We start from the raw sequence: 25,550 nt of genomic DNA, 5'->3' as shown, positions 1-25,550 counted from the left end.
GCTGTGTTTAAAATACACAGGAAAGAGAAATTTGTCAAGAATGGCCTGCTTTACTTAGGTTATTTACCTGAGATCTTTTAGGATCATAAGCTTTCCTTCCCTTTGGTGGAAGAAGAGGAAGATGTAAAGTCAGTACTTCATGTCTGAAAGCATTACTGACTCATTGCTAGTTCAAGTCCAGCCTGGTTTTGGACGTGAGAAACCTCTTCTGTTCCACACAGGGTAAGTTTACAGCAGAGCTGTTGTGGGTTAGATTGGGGAGCCCTGCCTGCACAGAGGCTGCTGCTGCTGTTTGAGAGCTGACATTGTGGCCGTGGTGGCCTCGGGGGTGTATCTTGGGCAGAGCCTGAGAGAACATCGCAGAGGGAGCCCTGGCTTTGAAACAACAGCTGGTGTCTCACCCCCAACATCACAGCAGTGCAGTTCCTCTGACCTCAACAGAGTTGCAGCATTCATGGTTTTCAGTGACGTGGGAGCAAAACTGGGCCTATATTCTTTTAACTGGTCTATTTAGCAGCTCTTTTCCATATGCAGTCTCCATGCCAGTGACAGGAGCTTCCTGGAACTGACAGCAGACACAAAAGACCCTCTTCTCCAAACCACTGGACCTTAAGAATATTGAAAGGATGTTACAACAAGCCTCATAATACACCATTGTCAAGCTCTCTCTGAAGAGGCCTGCAGTGGTATCATACCTCTAAGCTTTCCAGAGGGGGTATGATGACCCCACATGGAAGAAAATACAAGAGTAATGGTTTGGGTGGCTATGAGGAATTTTATGCTACGACTTCCCCTGGCTGTAACTTGAAACCAGCTGGAGGCACTTAGTGCTAACTGAACTCTATGTAAAGAGGCAGGCAAATATCTGAGCATGTATCCTGCAGGTTTTTTAGGAAGAGATCTTGGTTTGTGAGCCTGTGCGTGTCTGGCTGCCTCTTTCTCACAGACAGGGGAGTGGTGAAAGAAGGTTTGTTTCATTTTCTCCTACATTTCCCTTTCTTCTTCCTACTCATTTTCCTGTTCCTTTGCAGTACAGCAGTTTTTCATGTTGCTGTTAAAGTGTCTGTGCTTGTGAGTAGAGTGAGCACATTTGAATGGAAGAGGCGGTGGTTTGTGAAGTCTTGAGCTCCAGCTTTCCCAAGGGAGGGGTGGGATTTGCATTCCGTACTCCCTCAGCCCTGCTCAGGGATGTGCCTAGAGGTGCGTCTGTGGGATGGCAGTCGGGATCCAGGAGGGAATCCCCTCACGGTGAGGGGCAGGTGAGGAGGCAGGAGCGGTGCTGTGCAGGCCTGACCTCCTGCCAGGCCCGCTTCAAAGCACTTCCCGCCATTTTACCTCAGCCGCGGCCTGTGGGACCAAGGCTTTATTGCAACCAATGGGGAATTTTGCTCAAGTTACACGCTAAAGTCATCCTGAACATGGGCACTGGGTTACTTATTGATCAATTAATCACATCTTGTGCAGAATAAAAGTCAGTTTCATGTGGGTTTTCTTAAAATGCTTCCAAACTCAGCAGAAGCATTGCTCCTTCAATTTACCTGAAATTGTCAGGTAATCAAGTTCACCTCAGATAACTAATAAAGTATTTAGTTCCCATTCAATCGATTTAGTTCTTACCTGATACAGCACTCAGCTCCTTTTCCAAGGTATTTCCAAGCTAAAGCTGTGGATGTTGAGGTGGTCCTGGTTAGCCTGAGCAGAAGTGGGGGCTCACTTTCTGACTGGATCAGAGTGACAGCCAGAAAATGAGGTTACAAAAATTAAGGACTTGCAGACATCTCGCCAGCAAGGACAGTCAGAGATGATCAGATAATTCTCCAGGTAAAATAGTGTGGACTTTACTCCATCCTCCGCATGCTATTGACTGTAAACTTAATGTAGGATCCTCTGACTGCAAATGCTTTACCACTTTTTACTTTTTGCTTTGTCTCAGGGGGTGAGAGTAAACATAAATGTGTAAATAAGTTTAAGTACTTGGTGTTACATTGATTTTATATTATATTTGCTCGACAGCTGAGGTAACCTTCTTTGAAGTTGCTCATCAGTTCATGAGCACTGTGCAGGAGCCTTTGTGGGTTTATTATAGGTATATACACCTATAATACAGGTATATTATATTAGTAATGTATGGCTATTGGTATTGGAGTAGGGAACTGTAGTAACAAGCCTACTTCTCACTAAACTGCAGAGAAGGAGAAAAATGCATGATGTTTCATGTCTGCTCATGCCTGTCATGATTTTTGTGGTGAACAGAATTCACTATGTAGCTTTTCAGTGCTAGTCCCTTTCTACCTGTTTTTCTTATAAGTGTAAGGTTTTGAGACAGACTGTGTCAAGGGCAGGAATAAGACAACTTTGTCAAACTTTGTTAGTTTTTTATCTGGGTGGCATAGAAATTTTTTCCCCAAGGACCAAACAAAAATATTTTTTAAAGCTGTATGAGTAACAAGATAATGAACTAAATTGAACATTAAAACAAAGGATTTATTTGCTTGAAAACAAACTTGCTGTAATTGCATTTCTTGTGAGTTTTTTTTTTCTTTTGTTCAAGCTTATATTTCACTTACAAGACAGGAAATACAGCCTTGCTGGTTGCATTTTTAGAGCTATAAATAACTTACTGTCTTCAAAGATGTGTTAATTTAAAAAATGCTTCTAAAATGAAACCTTGATGAATTAAAAGTTAGATTGGGTGGGTAAAAGAATTACTTACTGTACTGTGAGTACAGATGTTAAAGGTGTTTTCAGGGGAAGGGTGTTATAAAAGAAGTTCTGGCACCTGTACCTGGTCTAAATCGTTTTATTTCCTTTTCTTTGCTAGTTGTATCCCTGTCCCAATCTCACCCCTGTCATGAGGGGTAATGAATATGTTTGCTTTCTATCACCTTGCTGCTTTGTTGGGGTCATTGCTTATCCTCAGGAAGTGGTGTGATGTATGGGAACTCTAAGTCAACCTAAAAATTGAATAACATTTGAACTGCCTTAGTGTTCCAGTTAGCCCAGTATTGTGTCTGACAAGTTAACAGGAGAACCTCCAACAGCTGTTTCTTGAGATCCATTTCTCTCCACACATCTCCAGTTTCCACAGCTCTTGTGTTAAGGATATTAGAGGACATGTACCTGTTTAGTCCTTTAAGTGTCTATTTATGGAGCTGTTGACCAGAGTTTGGTTAATCCCTTTTTGAACCCATGAACATCCTTTGCCTTCAGAGTCTTGCGTGACAGCAAGTTCCAGAAGCTTGCAACCTGCTGGGTAAACAGGTCCTTTCTATTTAAATGAGTTGGTTGCAGTGAGTACTGCCTTGTTCTAGTTTTGTAGGGTTGGACAAGCAACAGTTCTGCATTTAGTAGCTCATGGGTTTTTTGTTATACTTGGTCATATCCACCATATATGCCTTCTCTCCAAACTGAGGACTCCCAGCCTTTCTAGTATCGCCATTTCCATCTGGTTGCCCTTTTCAACACCCTGGTAATGTCGTCCTTGGTATGTGGAGAGCAGATCACAGTACGAAAGTTGTGGGAACGCTGAGACCGTGAGAAGTGGCAGAAATGCCTTCTCTTGTTCTCTAAGGATTCCAATGATGTTGTTAGCTTTTTTTGACTGCTATTATTGAACACTGAACCAAGGGCTTCAGAGAACTGTCAAGGACGGCTCCAGCTTCTGAGTAGGAATAGTTAGAATTTATATCACCTTGAGGAATTCCTACAGTAAAGCCTACCTGCCAACACTTTCCCCAATCATTTAATTTTGTTATTGATAAACAAAGTAGCACCAGTCCCAGCACTGACCCCAGGAGTTGTATTGCTGATTCCTCTGCATCTTAAAAAGCCTGTGAAGCACTATTCTTTCTAATGTTCACTCTCCTACTTAAATGAAATCAGACTTGCAAGATTCTGGTTTCCAGGTTCCCTACACAGCCCTTCCTGCGGCTGGAAATTGTGCAGCCAGGATCTGTGAGTCCTCGAGTACAGAGACTCTTTATAGCTCTGGCTTATACACCTTGGCCAGTGGTCCTCAAATTAATGTTTGTGTTTCTTCAGAACCTGTGTGAAAATTGTTTTGTCTCAGTGCTTTATTAGTATTTAGCTTCCTTGTTTGGTCTGGTATTTCCTGATTTTACTTCAGATTGATCTGGTTCCTCTATTTATTTTCTAAACCAGATTTGCAACAGAGACTGCATTGGGTGTGGAAATCTCCCCAAAGACTTCATCAGTAAAGGCTGATCTAAAGAATTCCCTGAGCTTCTCTGCAACAACTATATCATCCCCATCTGTGCTTTATACACCTTTGTCATCCAGCAGCTGGACTGCTTTTCCTAGCTGGCTTCCTGTCCTTGATGTATTTCAAGGGCTGTTTACTAGCATGGTGATCTTTGTTTGCAAGCAATTTTTGGATTGTCTTTTAGCCCTTTTAATTTCCTGCTTACATTTTACTTGCCATGTTTTACGGCCTTCCCTGTCCATAAAGACTTAAGCGATCCATTTTCTAAGAGCTGACCTATGGCCTGCAATACTCTCCTGACTCTCCCTGAGGCTTCCTGCTTTTTGAACTGCTCCTTTTGAGTGTCCTCTTTCTTTTTTTTTTTTTTTTTTTTTTTTCTCCACATCCTTACATGATTCCCTTTCTTAAAATTAAATAACTGTACATAGGTTTTGTTTGGTGACCCTTAAATCAGAGATGTTCTTTGTGTTAGTTAAGAAGTAGCCTTAACAGCTTTCTCTGGTTTGGATGGTCCCTGTACTTAGAAGTTTCTTTTCCACTGGAGAACTGTATGTGGATCTAGAAAAATGATATTGTATCATCCCTTTTTTTTGCACAGGGGCTAATACTGAGTATTTCTGAACATCCTCATGTGTTCTTGGTGTACAGCTGCTGATAGGATTGTAATAGTCTGTGGAAGCCATCTATCAAAACTGAGGGGCATAAGCTTTGTATGAAACTGTTCTGGTGCTAATGGAGCAGGATATGTTACTACCTTCTGTATGCACACAGTATGTGCAGTGATGATGAAAACTTTGCACTCCTGAAATCCTGGACTAGACTATGTATAAAATTCAAAACCTACTCACTTGAAACATCCACCAAGAAGATAGCCTTGCTTTTCCGGTTTTGTAAATATGAAAAAAACTGAAGGATACTCTGTGGTTATACAAGAGGTCTCTGTGGACATGTTTACAAGAGCTCAAGTGTGTTTATATATTCATTCCTGTGCAATTACTGGAGGATTGCCCTTATTCCATTAAGCATGTGTATGCATTTGATGGAGTAATACAGGTGTTTACTCCCTACAGATGCACTTCGAAGGGCTGCTTGTACAGATGCAATCCAGCATTGAAACAAGATATGCAAACAAGTTATTGTTGATTAATAGTGCTTAGCTACTCGAAGCTCATATTAATCAATAACACCTAGGCAGGTGAATAAATCTAATAAATGTAGTACTGTCTCCTCTTTGCCCTGAGCACAGGATTAAAGTGTTTGTGGGTTTGTTTGAGTTTTTTTTTTTTTCTACCTCTGAGGCACATCCGGTCCCTTGCTATAGCAGAATGCCTTGCATTCTATAAAGGGAAACACCTAAATTTGCAGAGTTCATCTGTTTGAGCCTTTACTTAACCTGTGAGTGCTGGACCAATCTTGCTTCAAATCTAGCTATGTGGCTGTGCTTTGTTGTTGAAAATCTTGGATTCAAGCCGATGGCATTTCTTCCTGGACCAGAAAGCTCTTGGAAATGTATATACTGTCCCTGGGTGATGACTTCAGTGATGAGTTGCAGGAGTTCCCATCCTAAGATGAGCTAAATAATGAAGCAGAGTTCTACATTTCTAAAGTTACTGCAAAAAAAAATGAAAGTGAAATTGTCCAGAGCAATTTCTTCATCAAAGCTGACTGAAATAACATCTGTGGTGAAAACCTGTGCCTCATCACTTCATTTTGACACATGCAAGGGAAATGATGTTAAGTGAAATAGTTGCTTGTCACAGAGAGGAGCTGATCTTCATGATACAGAAAACTTCTTACAGTCTAGTTTCTGACTAATCCATTCTCTTGAGTGATTTCTCACCAAATAAAATTTCTGTGACTGTCAGGATCTTTTGTGGTCCTTGACTTCTGTGGAGGGCTTTAGCTGTGGTATTGTTCTCACTGCCAGGCTTCAGAAGGTTTTTCCTTGTTATCTGGATACCATCTTCTACTTTGCAGTAGGACTGGTAGGTTTATGTAGCTATTGCAGCCAGACTTCAATTGTCTGATATTTAGGTATCAATAATTTCAACAGGATAATAATTCATTGTTTTCAATGAATTTTTTAACTGTACAGTACATTCCCTAATTTGAATTATTTGCAAGATATCTACCAGAATGTTTCACAAGTGGTATGGTCAAATACATAGCTCTCACTACTTTCATCACTAGGTTTCAAAACACTTTACAAAGAAGTATCAGAGGGAAAGGAGTTTGAAAGCACTTCTCTAAGGCCTGAAAAGAGGTAAGCAAGGTGAATCTTCTGTTTTCATGTCTGAATGCAAAGTTGTCTGATTCTAACTAAAATCAGTTTAGGAGGTCACTGAATAAAACTTATGAGTGAATATACTTGCATTACCTTTAATGAAAGCTTAGCCTTAATTTAGCTTAATGTACTGGGAAAAAAAAAAAAAAAACAACAAAAAAGTCACTTAGAAATGCAAATGTACCCATGAGAGTGTTTAGGTATTATCAAACATTTAAGCTTTTAGCTTTTAAATGCATGCTTCATATGCAGAACTTCTGGAGCTTACTGGAGAATTTTTGGGGGGTGAATTTTTTGGCCTAATTCACTGTGAGGCTCTAATTTTTTTCCCCCTGCACTTGAAGTTTAATATTAATTCTATTGGTTCAGCTGGATTAATTAGCTCAAAAATACGTACTTAGTTAAGTGGCAAGCCAAAATGATAATTTCTTCCAAAATGAGAAATTAAACTTCTGAAACTGTTTTTACATTAACTCTGACGTCTCATTATCCATAGCTGTTCCACTCCATCTGCCAATCAAGAAGACTTTTAGGTGTTTATAAAGTAGACTTGAAGCTACTACCAGATACTTTTGGGAGTTTGTATCCTGAAAAAATAAAAATAAGGATAAAAATAACCCTGTAAACTTATTACATGGATTCCCTGTACCTTGTCCCTTCCAGATGACAGTTATTCACTCTCTTTCATCTTCAAATGAGACAGTTTGAATGTGTTTTATAGGAAAACTGCCCTGCAAAGTTTCTAGGTTTGTAGGAGAAAGAGAAATACTTCTGGAAACAAAACAAAACTTACTAGAAAATGAAAAGTTATGAACTGCCTCACAAATATTGAATCTCAGCTTGTGGAAACAAAAATCTTAGTTTAGGTTCAGTATCAGAATTTGATGCTGTTATTTTGAACAGCTCTGGTTAAGTTAAACTTAGAACAAGGACTGACTGCTCCCTTTTGTATGCTGGAGTTACATAGTGCAGCAATTAACTGGGAGTTATGTTATGCCAGCTTGCTGTGCAAACACTGAGGAAAGCCTTGTCACTGTTCCTAAAGAGTTTTGCCCAAGATGATGAACAGCTGCTTACTTCTAGAGCAGTGATGTATATATATATATGTATATAATTTTTTTAAAGGGGAGCTATAGTGAACTGATAAAACTGAATATTTGTGATTTGTTTGTTTCTTTAATCTCAAGGCATTTGCTGTGCTTCTGCTTTTACTCCGCTGCTTTTCAAAAGTGTGTGTCATTTCATTAATCTTGTAACATATTCAGTAACTGGTGTTGTTAAAACAGATCTCTCAGAAAGCCACGTGGAATTTTTTTCATTTAATAAAGAAAGATAGGAGACCAAAATCTCATGTAACACCTTTTTTTTTTTTATTACTATTTTTGCCTCCTGATTTGTTACCTTTCCGCATGCTTTAGAAGAAAGGCATTCTCAAATTTAGATTTCTGCAGCTTCAATTTCCAGCCCCTGGGTTTTGGTATGTCTCTGAGATAACTTTAGCATCTGGTACTGCTGGGTTTCCTCTGAATGTACTTCTCTGTGTGATAAGCTTGTAACCCTCTTAAACTGAACTTTCTATGGGTTTTGGCTATAATATGCATATATGTACATATTTATATTTTTAAATCTAGTTTTCCCAGTCTCCAAATCATTGTCATGACCCATTTAACTGTCTTCAGACTTTTTCAATGCCCTTTTAAGGACAGGAGTGAGGTGGAAGACATTTTCCATTATGTTTGTGCTTCGAACTTCTCCAGAATGGTAAATTTAAACCAAACACTGGGGAACAAAATGCTAATGCTGTATGCTTTTTAGAGAAAAAAGGAGGGGAAGATCTAACTAGACCCTGGGGATCGATCTTCACTGTGCCTTATTACCACAGCTTTATCCTTTCCAATTCTTAAAGATGCTGTCAGTATTGAACTCTAATGGCCTGATTAATGTATTGGAGGGATGCCCATAGATTGTGGTATTGATATTATTTCCAGATGGCTTCTTGGCAGGCAGATTGGCAACAAGATGTCATCTTTGTGGTGATGAGGAGGAGGAGTGTGGGTTTCTTACTTTTTATTTTTATGGAGCTTGTCTCAGCAAATAAATACCAGTCATTGGGTCAGTCGGTCTGAAAAACAGTAGCCTTGTGGTAAGCTGAATTCTGTAGATTTATTGGAGTCTATAGAGTAATATAGAAAATGGATATGATACCTATATTGCTTGCAGAGACTTAAGAGCCCTGTAATACCTGCTCCTCCTTTGGTCAGCGGGGAGCTGTCTTTTGAAGCTGCATGTATCCTGTGCATGTGAAATCTCTGGGATAATCTCAGATGTGTTTCTTGGGGCAAATACTGGATTTCACAGGATTTAATTCAGAGAATTGAGTTCAATCAATGAAGCAGGCAGCAGTTGTTAAAAGTTCTTGAAACACCACTGCTTAGAATTTTCTTCCTGTATTTTGTGCTTCAACCAGGCGGCATTGATCAGGCTCAATATAGATGAGAAAGGGTTAAATTGAATTACTGGCAGTATCCAGTGGGTCAGACTAAATGACTGAGCTGTCCCTTTGTGACAGTGGTGTAGTGTCCTACCCACTTTTCTGACCCACAAAGAAATTGCTTCTTTTTAGTGACAATGTTTTGTTTGCATGATGGCCACACGTACAGCTGGTTCTGTTTAATCCATGAGACTGAAATGGTTTGTGAAGTGGCTTCTTATTTATACTGTTAAAGCAAAGATTAACCTCTAATCTCCTTTTTCTTACAAGGGAATTTCTTCCATATATCAATATATAAAGTGCAGACTTGTTGGGCAGAAGAATCAGCTGGGAGACTTGGAGTGTCACAGTGGTTCTTCCTTTGGATCCGAGCCCTCTTGGTCCTAGGAAAATGTTTCAGTTCCCTGAAGAGAAAAGAGATGGATTCAATAAACTGAAAGTTTGCCTACTTTTTTGGTGGGATTTGCAAGCTCTGATCTTTCACCATCTCTAACTCATTTTAAAACCAGTTCAACTGTGTGGAAGAGCTGTTGCCTGTGCAAACAGTATTGTTCATTTGTTTTGTGCATCACAGCTTACATAGAAAATTCCCTGAATTTTTTCCTTCTACCTTCCTTGTATTATTTGTTTCATACCATGTCTACATAAATGCCTGATTCTACCTATGGAAATGCCAGGGCACAGTTTTCTTCTTTCTTACCTGTTGATGTCTTTTAATATCAGAAGAGGTTAAGGTGGAATGAGGAGATGTGTTTTCATGACTTCAAGACCCCACATGCCCCGAGAAGTTTGAAGCAGAAAGTGCTTTATTGGAGGTGAATGCTGTAGCTCTAAACTGTTATTGCACATGCTTGAACATTCAGCCTAGGGAGAACATTGTGCTGTTGAACTTCTAGGGTTAGAAGAGAGGAAGATAATAAACTGCTATAGGAATAAAAGTCTTGGCCAGAGTTTCAGGCCTTAATAACAGTTTTTGTTTTGAGGAAGCTCTGAAATTGCAGTGATTCTGAGCCAGGCCATGCTATAAATCTGAGATGTTGGAGTCAACTTGCTCATAATGTTCTCTGAGATTTTTTTAGAGACAATGTGGTTCCTATTGCAATATGCCTCCTCATTCTAAGAGACTGGCAGCTGATTCTACTACTGCTGACATCAACAGTGTTGCAAACCCTGCTTTTTCTCTTAATCAGCAAATTATTTTTCTCCTAGACCATGAAGTAGTGGCTTCTTTTTAGACGTGGGCTTAAACCTGTTTGTTTCGCCATAGTCCTCATCATGGCTTGCAGAGGAATTTCTCTGCAATACCTCTAGGGTGGTAGGGTGCAGTGTGGCAGGGAGAGGCTCATGGCAAAGTTCCATTTCTCTCCTTCACTTAAATTGAGTTTGTGACCTGTTTGTCATCAGCTTCACTCTTGAGTTCTACTTTGATTCTTTCTACAGCCAGGTCAGCAAAAATGCCATAGGAGTTTGAAATGATGGATACAAGATACAACGTGAGAAAGCCAACTGCTTCTGCCATAGCTCTAAACCAGCTAAATCCCTAATGCATGATTTGTGTCTTGTGTATATCTGGCCAAATGTTTCCCTGCCATAATTAATGGCAACTGTCTGGTGATCAGTTTCTAGTGGAAGGATCACTAAAGCCTTTTGTGGGAAAGCTTTTGAGGAAAACCAGTGTTCCAAGTTCATTTCACCACTTCAATTGTCTTTTGAAGACCCACAGCAGCCTGAAAAATACAGAAGCAACTCAAGTCTTGCTCTAGTTTGGATTAAAAAATGGAATTAATGTGGGCAGAAAATAGATATCAGTGTCATTGGCTAGTTTCTTCCATAGGAGAAGAAATTGGGTTCATTGCCATAGATGTTTGAGAGGGGCAGGGAATGTCTTGGCTTGATCCATCTAAAGCAAGGAAATCTGAAATAGAGATTTATGTTCCCAGTGTAATTCTTAAAGTTGTGGGCAGGGAGGGAAAAAAGGAAGTGTGTTCAGTGGTATGAGGCTAAAGGCAAATTGCCCAGATCTGCCTTCAGAAATGTAAGCACAACTTTCAGTAATTTCAGAGAAAACTGCATGACATAATGAGAGGACAGTGTGGTACACAGAAGTATCCAATTCCAGCACTATCCTTGCAGTGAATGAGACCCAGTGATCCAGGTGGGCCTGCCCAGCCTTATTTACAATGGCTGTGCCTTACAACCTCTTTCATAGTCTGATAATTAGGTGAAATTAGGCTTCTTTTTTTAGTGGGGTGCTGCTCTCTGCCATATTGGAAGCATTCTTCTGGTTTCTTACCTGAGCATGTTCACTGTTCATTTTGCACCTATGACTGTTATGTTTCTGGTTATCCCATCTTCTCCATACTCAGAGTTGTTTTATTTAAGTATTTTTCTGTTTGATTTTGGTGGTTTGATGTCAGTTAACAGTGGCTTTCAAGAGTGGGGCTCAAACTCAAAAGAGGGATGTTTATCACGAGAAACAAAATTTACCTGGAGGTTATGTGCACATGGAAGTTAACCCAATTAGGTTGCAAAGTTGCAGCTGTTGGAGTGGAACTTTTGCCCTCCAGAAGCACCACTGACCTTTCACTGTCCTTCTTTGCTGTCAGGGCAAGAGCAGGTTGGAGCACTGATGGTCTTATGGCCATGGTCCCCGGAAATGCCCTGATTTTACCCAGTGAAAAGTGAGCTGTGCCAAAAGAGCACAATTCTTCCTAGTTCCTCATTTTGTATCTCAACTTTTAAATTCCTGAAAATCAGCAGTGCATTTAGTCCTCTCCTTGCCTGTTCCTCAAACTTGTTCCTCAGTAAACTAAAATTAGCTGTGCAAAATATTACTTAAAATTAATTACTGTGATGTGTCATGTTTTACACCACCCAAAAGCTGTTAGGTGGTATATTATGAAGAGAGTAAAGAAAATAAATACAAGTCCACAGTATCAACACAAGAAACTATGGTTTGCTCTGAGGTTCCTAAAAGTTCTTATTTCCATTTGAAATAGTAACTGGGCCCCAGTGAGTACTGCCTGTAAATTGTGCTGTCCTGCTCCCACCAGAGAGCTTGCTCAATGAAAACCTAGAAATAATTCAGTTGAATTCATGAAGGGGAAGTCCTTTCTTGGACTTGAGGCAAGTCCTTTCTTCCGGTTTCGCCTTTTAGTAAAGTGTCATCACACATACAGGTGCTTTGTCCCAGTGGAAGACATAAGGAGGCTTTGAAGCTCATTTCCATAGTTAATGGCAATTGCTTCTATATTTATACTGGTCCCCTGGGGAGCTGTGAGAGCCACAGTATGTCTTGGGCTACTGTGTTGCTGTATCTTCTGCTTCCTCAGCCAACCCAGAATACCTAAGGTAATAAAAAAAATAAAATAAAATTGTTTTATGACTCCCATTCATCTCTGCACCAAAGTTTCATGCAAACTGATAAGACTCCATCTCTCCCCACACTAGGAAGTACCAGAAATTCCCCTTAAAAATGTCTCTTGGAGCCTCACTTTAAATTACAGTTATGGGCCATATTAAAAATTCTAAAGGTAAGTAATGCTTGTCTCCTGTCTACTTAGGTGGAGACTATAGCAAGAATTTCAGTTACTACTGCAGGTGCACTTGTAGGATTAATATTTGCTTAGTTTGCAGAAGAATTGCTCTGGTTCTTGCCTGTGCACCAGATTTGGATGCAGTGAGGTCAAACCCAGATTTGCCCTCTTTCATTTGCATAATGGAACATTGAAGCTTCCCAGCTCCCCTCCTGTTCTCTATTCCCCAAAAGTATTCTAATATTTGGAATTTGTAAACAAAGGATTTTGGATTCCATATGCATCTGGAATTGATAAACTGTTGGTATTACAGAGATGTAACCCTTTATACCTCTAACCTAGGAATGCTCTAGAGAGAACTTACAGACACATCTGATGTAGATGCAGGCAGATTCTAAACAGCTAAAACCAAAATGAAAAAGTTGCTGTTGAATGAGTGGAATTTTCATTGAAAACTATGTACCCTGGGGGGCAGGAGGGGGGAATAAAAGCTACAGAATCCGTTTGGCAATAAATGCAGCCATAATATTTTTGAGCTAGGAACTGAAGAGGTGTGAGTCAAATAAAGCCTGTCAGATGGCATTAGTGGGAGAGAGAACCTTTTGGAAGAGACACGATAGTGAAGGAAAAAAAAACCCTACCAAGCAAAAACTTCACCCCTAACAGAATCTTGGATTAGTTGAGGTTCAGTGAATAGCTTTGTTGAAAACACAAGAAAAGAATTTAAATAGAGAAGGCCTGATAAGGTGCAGGGCATCAGAGATCTGTTTCCATAGTGACAATGTTCAAACAGAGGCCTGGAGGGACATGAATACCATTGCAGATGAACTCTATAGAAGACATCCGTCTTCCAATGCGGGTTGGTTGTCTGAGGTTTTTCCCTGTTAGCTGAATTTGGAGAAAAGGTGGTGAGGGGAAAACAAGCCTTAGACAAACTGTTGACTTGACAGACTACTGCTTCCTTCCCTCTCCCGATTTCTGCATTTCGCATGGCCTCTCCACAGATTTTTGTTTTTGTAAACTTACTGTCATAATTGTTAATAATTGCATTCAAGTGTTTAGAGAAAAGGAATAGATACCTCCACCCCCCGCTTGTCTACTGAAGCGAACGCAACTTTGCACCAGTGTGGGATTCAAGTCTGCATGTTCCTTTATGTCTTTGCTTATTCTTCTTCGATAAATAGGTGCCAATGGACTACTAATTTAGGTGAGCTCCTTGTGAGGGTAACACGGTACATTTCATGTTTTGTGTTGCCCACTGTCCTGATCATCCTGTACTCACTGGGAAATTCACCAATTATCACCTTCTTTTCATAATTGATGTTTTCCTGTTTGAAAAGCAGGGTCAAACTGGTTAGAAAAGAGCTGTTTCATGTTACAAATCTTGTGGTGGTGTTGTAGTTCTTCCTTCCATTTTTCTTCTCAAAATTGCCATTCTGTGGATTTTTCTTAGTTAAGCATATTCTGAAAATAAGCACAAACCCCTTAAGCTATAGCTGTATAGAACATATTTTAAGATTAAAAGCATACCAGTCATGTCTCTGTCTAAACTGTGATACATTTTCTTGAAAAACCCCACCATCCTTGACTGAAACTGCAGCAGTGCTTGGAGTTTTAACTTTTTTAGTAAGGGTTGAATAAACAACCTCCTAAGAGAAATTTATGTAGAAAAATGGTAGAAAAACTTTTTGTGGGTCTTCAGCAGCTTGACTTCATTGCATAGGAGACTGAGGCAATATGGAAGTGCTGACTTTTATGAGAATGGCCAGGTTATGACAACTCTCACTCAGACATGAGCAGCTTCATACTTTGGATGGATCAGCTTATGCATATCATTACCATGACTATTCTTCTCACAGTGTTTGAGACCATATGGAGTCATTGGAGTTGCATCTAGTCTGGATCTGGTCATTAACCTGTTTTCATCCAAGAACACAAATAGATTGAACTGGGAATGTTGTGCACTCTTGACCTTTAGACTTAGGGAGAATTACCTAGGGAGGAGTTTTGGCTTTAGTGAAGTAAATGTATTAAATTTTTCCCCAAAATCAGTTAGTAGATCCAAAATTTTACCTTTAGTTGACCCAAAATTTTACCTTTAAAGTATCTTGAATGCATATTGCAAAATACTAACTTTCTGTATGTTAATTCAATAGCTGCTTTATGAAGACACATCCCAAAGGTATGCAGAAGCAGAGGGAAGAAAAGAAAATAACAGTGAAAGTGCAGTGTCTTGGCATGAACACACTAACTTTACACATACTATTCTAGTTAGACTGTGTGTTTGTTTTGATTAAGGAAACAGGCTAGTACAAACGTCCTGTAATGGCATAGATTTGAGTATATAACTTAGACTGTAATGATGACATTAAACTTGGAAAAGAATTCATTAAAACTGGATTTTTTTTTTTCAGGAACTAATTATATTTTGTAATGATATCCATTTTTACATATTCCATGGAGTATTTTTTCTTTCAATCACAGCCCTTCTGAGTGCCAGCAGAGCAGATAATATTCATTAAATTCTTCCCCTTTTGCACTCCCATATTAAAGGGGAGAAAAAACCTTACATTGAAATTTCTTATTTTATTTCCTGGGAGGAATTGAGAGCCAGGAATCACAGCCACCAGGACAAAAGTTATTTCTCTTCAAATAGTGTGGAAGAAAAATATAACTTTTAACTAAATTTTACTTTTAATGAAAGATGATGTTTTACTCTGTGCTACTGTATTTAATTTAAAATTCTGTAAATTAGCAGGTAACTGAAAATTTGACTCTTCAGTTTCACTGTTTCCTTTTCAAAGAGATTTCATTGCTGAGTGTATCCTACTCTAGTGGTGGATTTACAAAGACTTCATATTTAGTCTTGCTACTGAGCTGTCAGTCAAATGACAGCCTACAATTACTTGAAGGGAAGCTACAAAGATGGAACAGCCAAGCTTTTCTCAGTAGTGGGAAATGTAAAATTGAGGGGCAGTGTCCACAGGTTGCAGCTTGAGTGATTCCTATTGAAGCTTATGAGGGTAGCACAGCTATGAAATTGGTTGCACAGAAATGTTGTGGCACCTCTGTTGATGGTAGTTCTACTTCAAGCAAGATTTTGGGTTAGAGATGTGTAGAGATCCTTTCCAGCTAATATTTCCTGGGACTCAGCCATTATGTTACCTATTTATTGGTTTTTCTTCTTTCATCCTCATCCCTGATTAAGGTAAAGACCTTTTACAGCATCTCCCAAAACTGGTGAATTCTGTTTGTCTGGGGTCCTGGTTCATTGAGTCACAGAATGGTTTGGGTTGTAAGGGACCTTAAAAATCCTCTAATTCCAACCCCTCTGCCACGGCCACGGACACCTTCTACAGGAACAGGTTGCTCAAAACTCCAGTTATCAGTTTATAAATGTTTAAGCTCATTTAGTGGAAAGTTTCTGAAGCTGTCTCTGTCATCCCAATTCTGTGCTTTTCTGGATCTCAGCAAGCAATGATACATTTTGATCATATTTTCATATCGGGTGTCTTCATTCTGATGTGACAAACTGTCTGCTCATGGAAATGGTATTGTCCCACATCTCTTATTCTCCTCAACAAAGAATTTAATGAATATTGTGACTTTAACCTAGAATATATTTTTAAGATATCATGGAGAGAGGGACCTTTGAAAAGTTGCATCTTGGAATAGAGGAAGATATTCAGACTCCAAATTCTGGTCCTTTTGAATGTAAGTGATTTTATTTTCTGTCCTGATCCAGATCCCTCTGTGCTTGGGTGAAAGCTAGTTATAAAAAGGGAAGGGTTAGAATATGAGAACAGGGGGTAGGGGGACAGGAAGGAGGGGGAGAGTGTTGTCATTAGTAACTGCTGATACGTAAGGTGTGGATCCAAGGTCCCTCAGGAATGAAGATCAGAAACGTGTTCATGTTGCTTTATAAACACTGACAACAGACACAGCTCCTGGGCTAAGGAATTTGCGCCTAGAAACACAAAGGTCCTGTCCTTTTACAAGTAAAAAGTGAGGAACTCTGTCCTGGAAAGATGAAGTACCTTGACAAAGGTCGCTGTAGTTACCCCTTCTCACAGAAACTGATAGTGGCACAACTCACGTGTTCTGAGTCCAGAGCATTACTGCCAAGTCATGCTTTTCTTTCCCTAATGATTTCCAACAGTCTGGTCAACAAAACAGTGAGCTGGTTACCAGGCAGCCGGCAGAGCCCTTGCCTGTGCGATGGAGGGAGTGCGTGTGTGGATTCGCTGCAGAGGATAAAACCACAGTGCTGCCTTCCGAGAGCCTCTTGAAGTAATTTTCTCTCACTTGCTATCCAGGCAAGCAACATTCCACCTGTGGATTTGGTACCTTAGAAGTGTCCTGAGCCGGTTGCTGTTTCGGAACGTGCTGTTGCATGTGCAGAAGCCAGAAGCTCTCAGTGGGTGAGCAAAAAGCAATCTTTTCCAAGCACCCTCTGAGTTTGGTTTTTAAGAGCGGATTAAAAATCTCTCTGAGTTAACACTGAAGAACTAGGGAATCATATGCCTTCTTCTACTTCCAAGGGCATCTGTATTAATTTTTCTTGTTCTGGTTATTCAAAATGAAAAAATTATTGAAAGTCCTATTGCAAGAGAGAAAAATCATCAAAGGAAGTGAATAATTTTGCGAAGCAAGTGTCCCACTGCAAAACCTGACACTAGTGGGGTTTTTTGCTTTTGTGTGGGAGTTATATTTATGTTCTCCCCTCCTGTCTGTAGTCTCCCCTTTAACTAATATGGAAAACGTTGGTGCCAAAAAAAAGCTAGATGAAATATTGATAAATGTGGGAATTGCTTAGAACAGAGGCAAATTAGAATACAGCTGGTTTTCATCTTTTCTGTTAACTTGGGAGGTGTATGTGTGTGTGAAGCATTGAGGCTACTGGTTTATATCCATACATTATGCTCTTGGAGAAGGGGGAAAAATAAGAGTGCTAAGAGTGAGAATTGAGCACACAGCTTTTCTTCAGGCTTCTCTTCATTATAGATTAACTTTTAAGAAATGAAGGGAATTTTTTTGCAGCTTTTAGTCCCTCTATATGTCAAATACCTCTAAATGCTAGGGATGATATGAGACTAGTTCATGGACTGTTTTATTCCCAAAACAACTTCCTATTTGAAAAACTTTATGGAAGTGGAATGAATGTCCTCCTACATGTACAGCATTGCTGAGATGATGTGGTGCTGAGAATTGTGTGTGGGTTAATTCTGGACTGATTATCAGAAAGTATTGTAGTAATAAATACAACTGAGGACTTGAGAATCTGCATACAATATGTTAATGAATAATGTAATTTAAACTCTTATGTAGAGCAAGGGGGTTTGGCATTATTGTGGATAGTTCTTTCAAATTGTTAGTTCCAGGGGTGGACAAATAACAAAGTTAGGAATAGACCAGAAACAGGTATCCTGGTATTTTTGTAACTTGTATCTGCAGCTCTGACTGTAACTCAGAAAGGCTTGATAGAACTGAGGATTCAGATGTGTGCAGAAACCCCGTCGGTATGGAATGACATCCATAGGACCACAGGGTAAACTAGGAGTCTCCAGTTTGAGAAAAAATCTTGGTTGGAGGCTGAGGATGTCTTAAAACTAGAAATTATGTGGAGACAGTAAATAAGGAGTAATCAGACGTAGCTTCATTTGAATAAAGGGAGAAGTCAGTAAAACTCAGGCAACAGGCTTAAAACAAATTGTCTTTTTTTTTTTTTCCTAATACAAGGCATGTGCAATCGATTGTGGAACTCACTACAATAGAATATCAAGAAGGCCACACTGGGTTCAGGAAGAGGTTAAATTAATAGAGGTTAAACTCAGAGACTATGAAACATGATGGTCTGACTTCTTAAGTCCATAAACTGCTGACTGCCAGAAGTGAGGAGGGTGTATTTGGGAAAGAATTGCTGTAAGCTTACTCTGGCTTTGTGTTCTTTCCCAAGGCAAGTGCTACTGATGGTCACTAGAGATATGATGCGCATAAGAATGAGACATTGGGGCATTTTTGTGGCTTGCTTTCCAACATCTCTGTCTGTCTGACTTCATTTACAGACATGATAGTTTGGTAATATTGCACTTAATGATCAAACTCCATCCTATTATTTATTTTCTACTCCTCTCTTTGTACATCAAGGCTCTCAGTAGCCTGTCTGCCAGAGCTTCATCCAGGAATTTCTGTTACCTATTCAGTGTGGCTCCATCAATTTCATCAGAACGAATTGCTTTGAGAGATGCTGATCCCAATTCTGTTTTATCTCTTCTGCAACATCTGTAGCAACTATATATTCACTTCAGTTTCACTTGCTGTTGCTTTAATTGTCTTAGAAGCCTCTTGTATTTCTAGATATTGAAGTTATTTACTGTTCTTGTCCAGGTATTTTAGCTGATGCTTCCCTAATTGGGACCCATGCTTCTCTCCAGCTAACCTTTCTGATTGTCCACTTTGGGTTCTAAATATTCCTCCCCTGGAATAATGGGTGGGGGGAATTTCCTGTTTTTGTCATGGAAGGGATGGAAGTGTGGTGCTCTGGTTCATGTTTGTGAATTTGAAGGAAGTGATACTGTAAGCTGTTAGTTCTGTAAAGCTCCCTTGAAAAGTGACAGACAATTGTATTTCACATGGGCAAAATGCCTTTGAGATGTGGCTGTTCTGGAATTTGCTGGTTTAAATCTGTAACTGCTATGAGTGAATTCCAGATCAATGCCAGTGTCCCATTAGTGGTGTGTGAGCCAGTTTAGTGAAGCTGCAGGGCCGTGCAGATTTGTTAACCTCTGCAGTGCTGTGCTCAGAAAGCATGTATTTTTTTTGCTGCTGTCCCAGAGAATGGGAGTGGGAACTTGGAAGTTTCCCACTGCAGTCAATAGGAAGCCAGCAAGTACTTAGGAATGAGAATTGCTTTACTTACTGGGATCTGGCCCACTGCCTGTTTTTGTGGTTTGTGTCATAGTCCAGCTTTCACTCTCCTCTGGGGTGCAGAGGTGACAGCTTTCCTCCCTGGCCATGCACATAAAAATACAGCTCGAATACAGTGTAAATGTATGCAACCCTAAGCAATCCATCAGGGAGCAGAGGAAATGTTGGTGCCTTCCTAAGAAGGCTTTTCTGTTGTAAAATGCTGTTCTGATAAAAATGCAAGAACTGTGGACAAACACAGGACTTCTAAACTAGTGAGACACTCTTTCCCCTTCAAAAGGAACTGGGCAAAGTTTGGGGACTGGATAGATACCACAGTTATACTCTATTTTCTATGACTAACTTTCTTTCTATCTTTGGGAGTTGTGGAGAGACCTTTGAAAGAGTGCAGCAACTGCTGCAGCCACCTGAGCTGGCAGGCAGCCACCTGAGCTGGCAGGCAGCCCCAAACAAGAAGCCTTGAGGTGCTGAATTCCTCTCATTCATTCAATGGATGGCTAATTCCAATGACGTTGATACAGCTTTAAAGGTGAACATTAACTGTTTCACTGTGCATCACAGCAGCTAGAAAAATAGGAGAGTGTGTAATGAAGGTGAGTAATGTTGTGTTGGGCACTCTTGTAACAACTCAGGGTGAGCTAAGCATTGGTTTCTGAGAATCTGTGCAGCCCCAGTCTGCTCAATTAAACATTAGCTTTTGATGAGCAGCAACAAACAATGGAAAGTATGAAGCGAATAAAAAAAAATAGGAGAAGGAGATCTTTGTCATACCATTTCATGTGTTTGCTTGTGGGAGGTCTCATGCTCACCAAATTCTTTTTCATCCTTGGCAAGCAAAAAGGTTTTGTCTACTTTCTGGATTTGGGGTTGTTACTTGTCTGGGCTGAAGGAGAGACAGCATGCACTTCACACCTGGTAAACAGAATTTTGAGATAGGAGTGTGCCTGTGGTGTTTTGTTACTAACAAAAGTAAAGACTGATTTCTTCATTTGGGGTAAAACTTAAATTTGAGAGGGACAGTGCTGTTGCTGTGTAACCTGACTCAGAAGTAATTAGCATTCACATTAAAAATGGCTTTGTGCTCATCTGAGTTAGAGAACATGGAGGACATTTACATCAAGTTCATTAAAATAAACCATTAATTAAGTTAATGAAATAATAAAATCAATTCAAAACTTATTAACTAGTTAATAAAATAAAGTTTATTAAAATAAACTATTCTGAGAGGCTGAGATGCATCTAAAAATCTCCCCTTTCTCTATATCAAACATGGTTTAATTCCTCTAATTACAGATTGTTATTGATATTTTTTTAATTGCTGTTATGTTAAATGACTTCAGTGTCCTAATCTGAGGAAGAAACGGATAGTCTCAAAATTCTTAAGTCTGGAATGAGGTCAAGTGAGAAGAAAATAGAAGAGGAAAGTAGTAAAGGTTTGCAAGACATTCAGTGTAGTTACATTACCACAAAGAAGAGCTCTTGGATTAACATGTAAGCTAGTTCTGCAGAAGCAAGGATAGATAGACATTGGAAACTGTCAACAATATGGGAATGTTAATTCGAATATTTGTAATTAGTTATAGCAAAATCCTCTTAGGCTGTGTCCTCCCTCCCTCCTTTTACAAAAGCTTCTTGAAAGCAGATTCTCTTTGTCCAAATCTATCTGGACATTAATGACATAGTAGATTTTTGCCAAGAGGCCTCAATTAGCAGATCTAGCCCAGAATACATCTGCTGGACAACATGATCTATGTTGTAGTCACTGGGCCTTTAAGAGGCCTCCAGTCACCCAAGGAAGTTTGAATCACTCCTGGGTTTGTTATCCTGGGTACTCACTGCCAAGCACTGGCCTTCTAGACTGTTCTAGAGGTTTTTCTATCCCATCCTGAGGGGTCTGTTAACACAAATTCTACCTTTTGGTTAGAAACTCAAACCCACAGAGAAACCCAGCAGCGTGGATTTCTTGTGCACATGTAAAACTATGTCAAGACCACTTTAAAATCTGCCTAGTTTCACACTCTGGCTTGAGTCATTCCTCTTCCCTGGGGTATCACATGTACTTTCCAAATTAAGGGGCCAAATCCTGTGAAACTTATTGGAAACATTTAAATTTTTGACCTGTTCTATGTTCCACTTGTTCTTGTTTTTCTTAAACTTTTTACAATTGATAATTCCATTCAGTCTGTCCCATGTTCTTCTAATCAGTTCCTGCCTAGATCTTTTTCCATTTGGCTGTTCTTGCAGACTTCTGATCTTGTTGCCACATTTTCATGACTTGTGTTATAAATTTTTTAAAGGGTGGCCAGTATTTCCCAAACTTTCCATATTCCAGTGTCTGAAGCTGAGAGCTGCCCAACCCCATAAGCTGATGCAGTGTCTGCTACTGCCCTACTGATCCTGCTGACCTAAAAGGTCAGCTAAATCTGTGCATCCCACCTCAGAGATGGCTGCACTCCAGGGCTGGGTGTAACAAGTCACAAGTAAAACTACAATACGTGGAAAGCAGTTTGGGACAAAAAGGGCACATGAACATGTCAAATATTAATGCCAGTGTTCCTGGAGGCCTCACTGTCCCCCAGTAAAACAGGTCCAGATATTGGCTTTGTTCCTCTGAGGCTGAATTCAGCCAAAAGCATTTCTATCCAACTTCTTAAGTGGCTTGAAAACACTGAAATGAACTGCTTTAAACACTAATAAGTAATTTCTATTACTGAGAAGGGTGTATTCACTGCCAGCATGGTACTGGTGCTGAAAGTGGATTACATTAGCCTTTTGTTTGAAATCAATTGAGTTTACAACTCCACTTCAAAGCCTTTAGAGTTTTAAAATAGAGCCAGCAGAAACTGTTTAACAAGTCAATGCTGCCCTGTGATTTTCATTGTTCTAGCTTTAGTTGTGAGAGGGAAAGACTTCATTTTCCTGTAATTTCACTTCAACCAGGGAGCATGATGCAGAACAATAAGCAGCCCATTCAACTTTGCCTCACCGCTGTGTGCTAGGCTTTACCTAGGCACAGATGCCTCCCTTTACATTGCACTGCAATTCATCCTGCACGGTTTGAGTGTGTTCTTGCTTTAAAGATTGATTTATTATTGGATTGCACTGTCGTTTTGATTGTTGCACTTTTGAAAATTTTCGTTATGATGAAGAATCCCTTAACAGGAATTTTTGGAAGAGGGGAACCTTGTAGACTTCACACATTTACTTACTATTTCTTTTGTATAAAGGGCAGCACATTCTTTCAGTGACCCAGGGAAAACAAGAGCAGTGGTTTAAAGCATGGATGATATCCTAACATTTCAAATTAATAGATTTTTCAGACATTGTGTATGTTCTCATGAACCTGACAAACCAGGAAGCCTTAATTTATAAACATCAACTATTTCTGAGGTGGGGGAAGCGTTTTCCTTAAAGCGAGGGTTTCTCTTTAACCCTCACACAATGAAGACGCTTCTGTCAATATAAATAGACAGAAAGGGAAGCAGAGAGGGAGAGGGTGAGTACCATTGTTTCACCAAATGTTTGTCTTAGCTTTCTCATTTGTGACTTAAGCAGTGAGAAAGCTGAAGCAAGCGACAAGGTGCATTTTACCCTAGTGAAATGCTACATCAATCTTGGCCTGCTTTTCGAACCTTCTTTGGTCTGTGTTGTTCCAACTCAGGAGAAAAACTTTATTTTTCAAGGCCCACTGACTTGAAAGAAGTTGAGATGAAACATGGAGTTGGGAAATAAAAATCATAGCTAGTTCCTTTGTAGCACTGAGTATAATTTGTAGTTTGAGGAGAAAGTGTAGGGACTGAGTTACAGAGTCTGTCAAAAATGTGACAGATAATGAAGAGCAATGTGCACTGAAATTGAACCTCAGGTGTGTTGAGCATGAAGATTTTCCTGTAGCTCTACCACAGAAGGAACTCCAGACAGTTCTGGATTTTCTGCACCTGTTTTTCCCTGAGGACAGGAGAAAGGGGAGACACAGACTCATTATACTCTTACTACTAAAACACCTTTTGAATGCATTGAGACACTTGCCATGCATGAAGTCATGTGGAAGACTGAGGTACACAGGTGGCCTGTGTATGATTCCAGTAAAGTCTGAAGCAGAGTCTTCCACAGACTGAACACCTGTGCCCTCCTGGATCCTGATTCCTTTGAGGTAAATTAAGGCTGGTTTTGCACTTTCTTTCTTTGATTAGAAATTACCTGCTTCACACTATTCTGAATTAAATACTTCAGCTGTGACAAAGGTACTATTTTCTAAAACAGTTTTACCAGAAAAGTTCTCACTCACTCCACCCCATTTACATCCTGTCTTCTTCAGAGGAAGACAAAGAGACCTTGGTTGTTCCGTTCTTACATATGGTTTCTCTGACACCTAACACAGACATGTAACATCTCTGCCTTGCTGCCAGGAAGATAGAAGCAAATAGAAGCAAAGTTAGAGTGGTCTGGCAGCATGAAATGCTGAAGTTTTGAACAGCCCCAATGGCATTTGCTGCTCAGGGCTTCCTTGTTCGTGTAGCAATGCAAAAAATACTAGTGATGGAGCCAAACAGACCTCCATGTGTGTGGAAGGGATAGCTCGTGGATAAAGTGGTGTCTTCCTTTGGAACTGTTGTTTCTACAAAGCTTGCATACAGATCTGTTTCATCAAAGTTTCATGGTACTAGAGAAGAGAGGTTTAAATATCAAGTGAGCAAAGCTGGACTTAGAATTTATATTCTGTTCTAGGGTGTGTAGAATTGATGATAAGACTGGAGACTGTGAGCAAAGGATACTTATTTTTGCATTTTCCTGAAGAACTGTGCAAGGGAGCACAAGGTGGGGGGTGGGTATGTAATAAACCCAGGTCTTGTGCTTAGATCTTGGAAAAACATGCTAATATCACAAAATGGCTTTGAATGAACAATAATTGATGTTTACAGATAGTTTCTTCTGTTGGAGTACAATATGCATCCTAACACAAGCTCTTCATTATAACCACTGGCTTCCCTGTGCTGGTACAGAAAACACATCAGTGCCTTATGCTGCCAAGCACTGTGGTTTTTCAGAAGGAAGAAAACGGCTTAATGCTATTTGTTCAACCCAGCCAGAGATCTACTGTTTATAATCTGAAATATCATAAAATGTGTTTTCAATTACCTCGTGCATATTTTTAAAGAATTAAATTTCCATCAAAGGATTTTGTGAGCTGTTTGATCTCACTGTGTCTAAAGAGGCCAATCTGACTGGAGATAGTTTTGTCTGAGCACATAGAGCACAATTGTAACAAATGTGCCCTTTGAGTGTCTGTGACTTTAAGAGAAATCAGTCAGTTTATTAGTGGGAGAAGAGGATGGTGGGGGTCTGATTTCTGGTGTTAGCTGTGAAATAAGTACTTAAAGAGTGGGTGTGCAAAGGGACTGTGGTTCTTTGTGTAATATGAGTGACTTAAGCTTTTGTTTTTTCTGTGTTAATTTGGATATAGTATCCCATTTTGTAGACATCTTTTAAATGTGAGACACAGCCCTACCCTACTGTGAGAGCCCGGAAACAAAAAATGTAGCATTTTTGTTGCACCGAAAAAAGACTGCTTGTGATGCCATTGTGCTCAGCTCTGTATAAGCACACAGATCCTTTGCACTGAATAAAATACAGATAAAAAGAAGAGAAAGAGAAAAATTATATAGATTTATCTAGAAATAGTGTCACCTATTCCATTTCCTACTAGTTGATTGTTCTGCCTACTATACTAATTTTTCTTTTCAGTGTCAGACTTTAAACAGTGTAATGATGGAATTCAGATTTCTGCTGCTCTTGGATGGAAACTGTGTTCCCTAAACTAGAAAGGTAGAATATTGGGAGCCCACAGTTTTGCTTTCTGTGCTGATACATCTTATCCAAAGAAACACCCGGAAAAATTAGCTTAGGTCTCAAGAGTGATAATTAGTCCAGTGGATTAGCATGCTCTTGTTGCTATTTTAACTGTGAACTGGCCTGGATATGTCTGTAGAATACTGTACTGCCCTGATGAGGCTTATGTGAGATGTAAGAACACCTTTCCTCCTCTGGTAAAGTAGCTGGTATGTCTCTTTTATCAATGCAGCTATTTAG

General features: G+C 39.7%; 1 protein-coding gene across 13 annotated transcripts in view; it reads left to right on the top strand.

The window, feature by feature from the left end:
• MYLK (myosin light chain kinase) overlaps positions 1 to 25,550 on the top strand; it is a 197,772-nt gene that overhangs the window by 6,081 nt on the left and 166,141 nt on the right. For 2 of the 13 annotated variants that reach the window (XM_069021090.1, XM_069021098.1), the window contains exons 2-5: positions 6,413 to 6,485; positions 7,003 to 7,088; positions 16,150 to 16,247; positions 16,850 to 16,954. The exons of 1 other annotated variant lie outside the window; for it this stretch is intronic. In XM_069021090.1, the coding sequence (XP_068877191.1) occupies positions 16,927 to 16,954 (28 nt within the window). In that variant the 5' untranslated portion in view covers positions 6,413 to 6,485; positions 7,003 to 7,088; positions 16,150 to 16,247; positions 16,850 to 16,926. Of the gene's footprint in view, positions 1 to 884; positions 968 to 6,412; positions 6,486 to 7,002; positions 7,089 to 16,149; positions 16,248 to 16,692; positions 16,765 to 16,849; positions 16,955 to 25,550 lie in introns of those variants that run through there. 10 more of the 13 variants (XM_069021100.1, XM_069021099.1, XM_069021094.1 and 7 more) reach the window with 9 other exon arrangements.

The sequence above is a fragment of the Aphelocoma coerulescens genome, chromosome 7 (genome assembly GCF_041296385.1).
Source record: "Aphelocoma coerulescens isolate FSJ_1873_10779 chromosome 7, UR_Acoe_1.0, whole genome shotgun sequence".
In the NCBI taxonomy this organism is placed as follows: Eukaryota; Metazoa; Chordata; class Aves; order Passeriformes; family Corvidae; genus Aphelocoma; species Aphelocoma coerulescens.
Note: the sequence above shows the minus strand (reverse complement) of the source record. Positions and strands in the feature narration are given on the sequence as shown.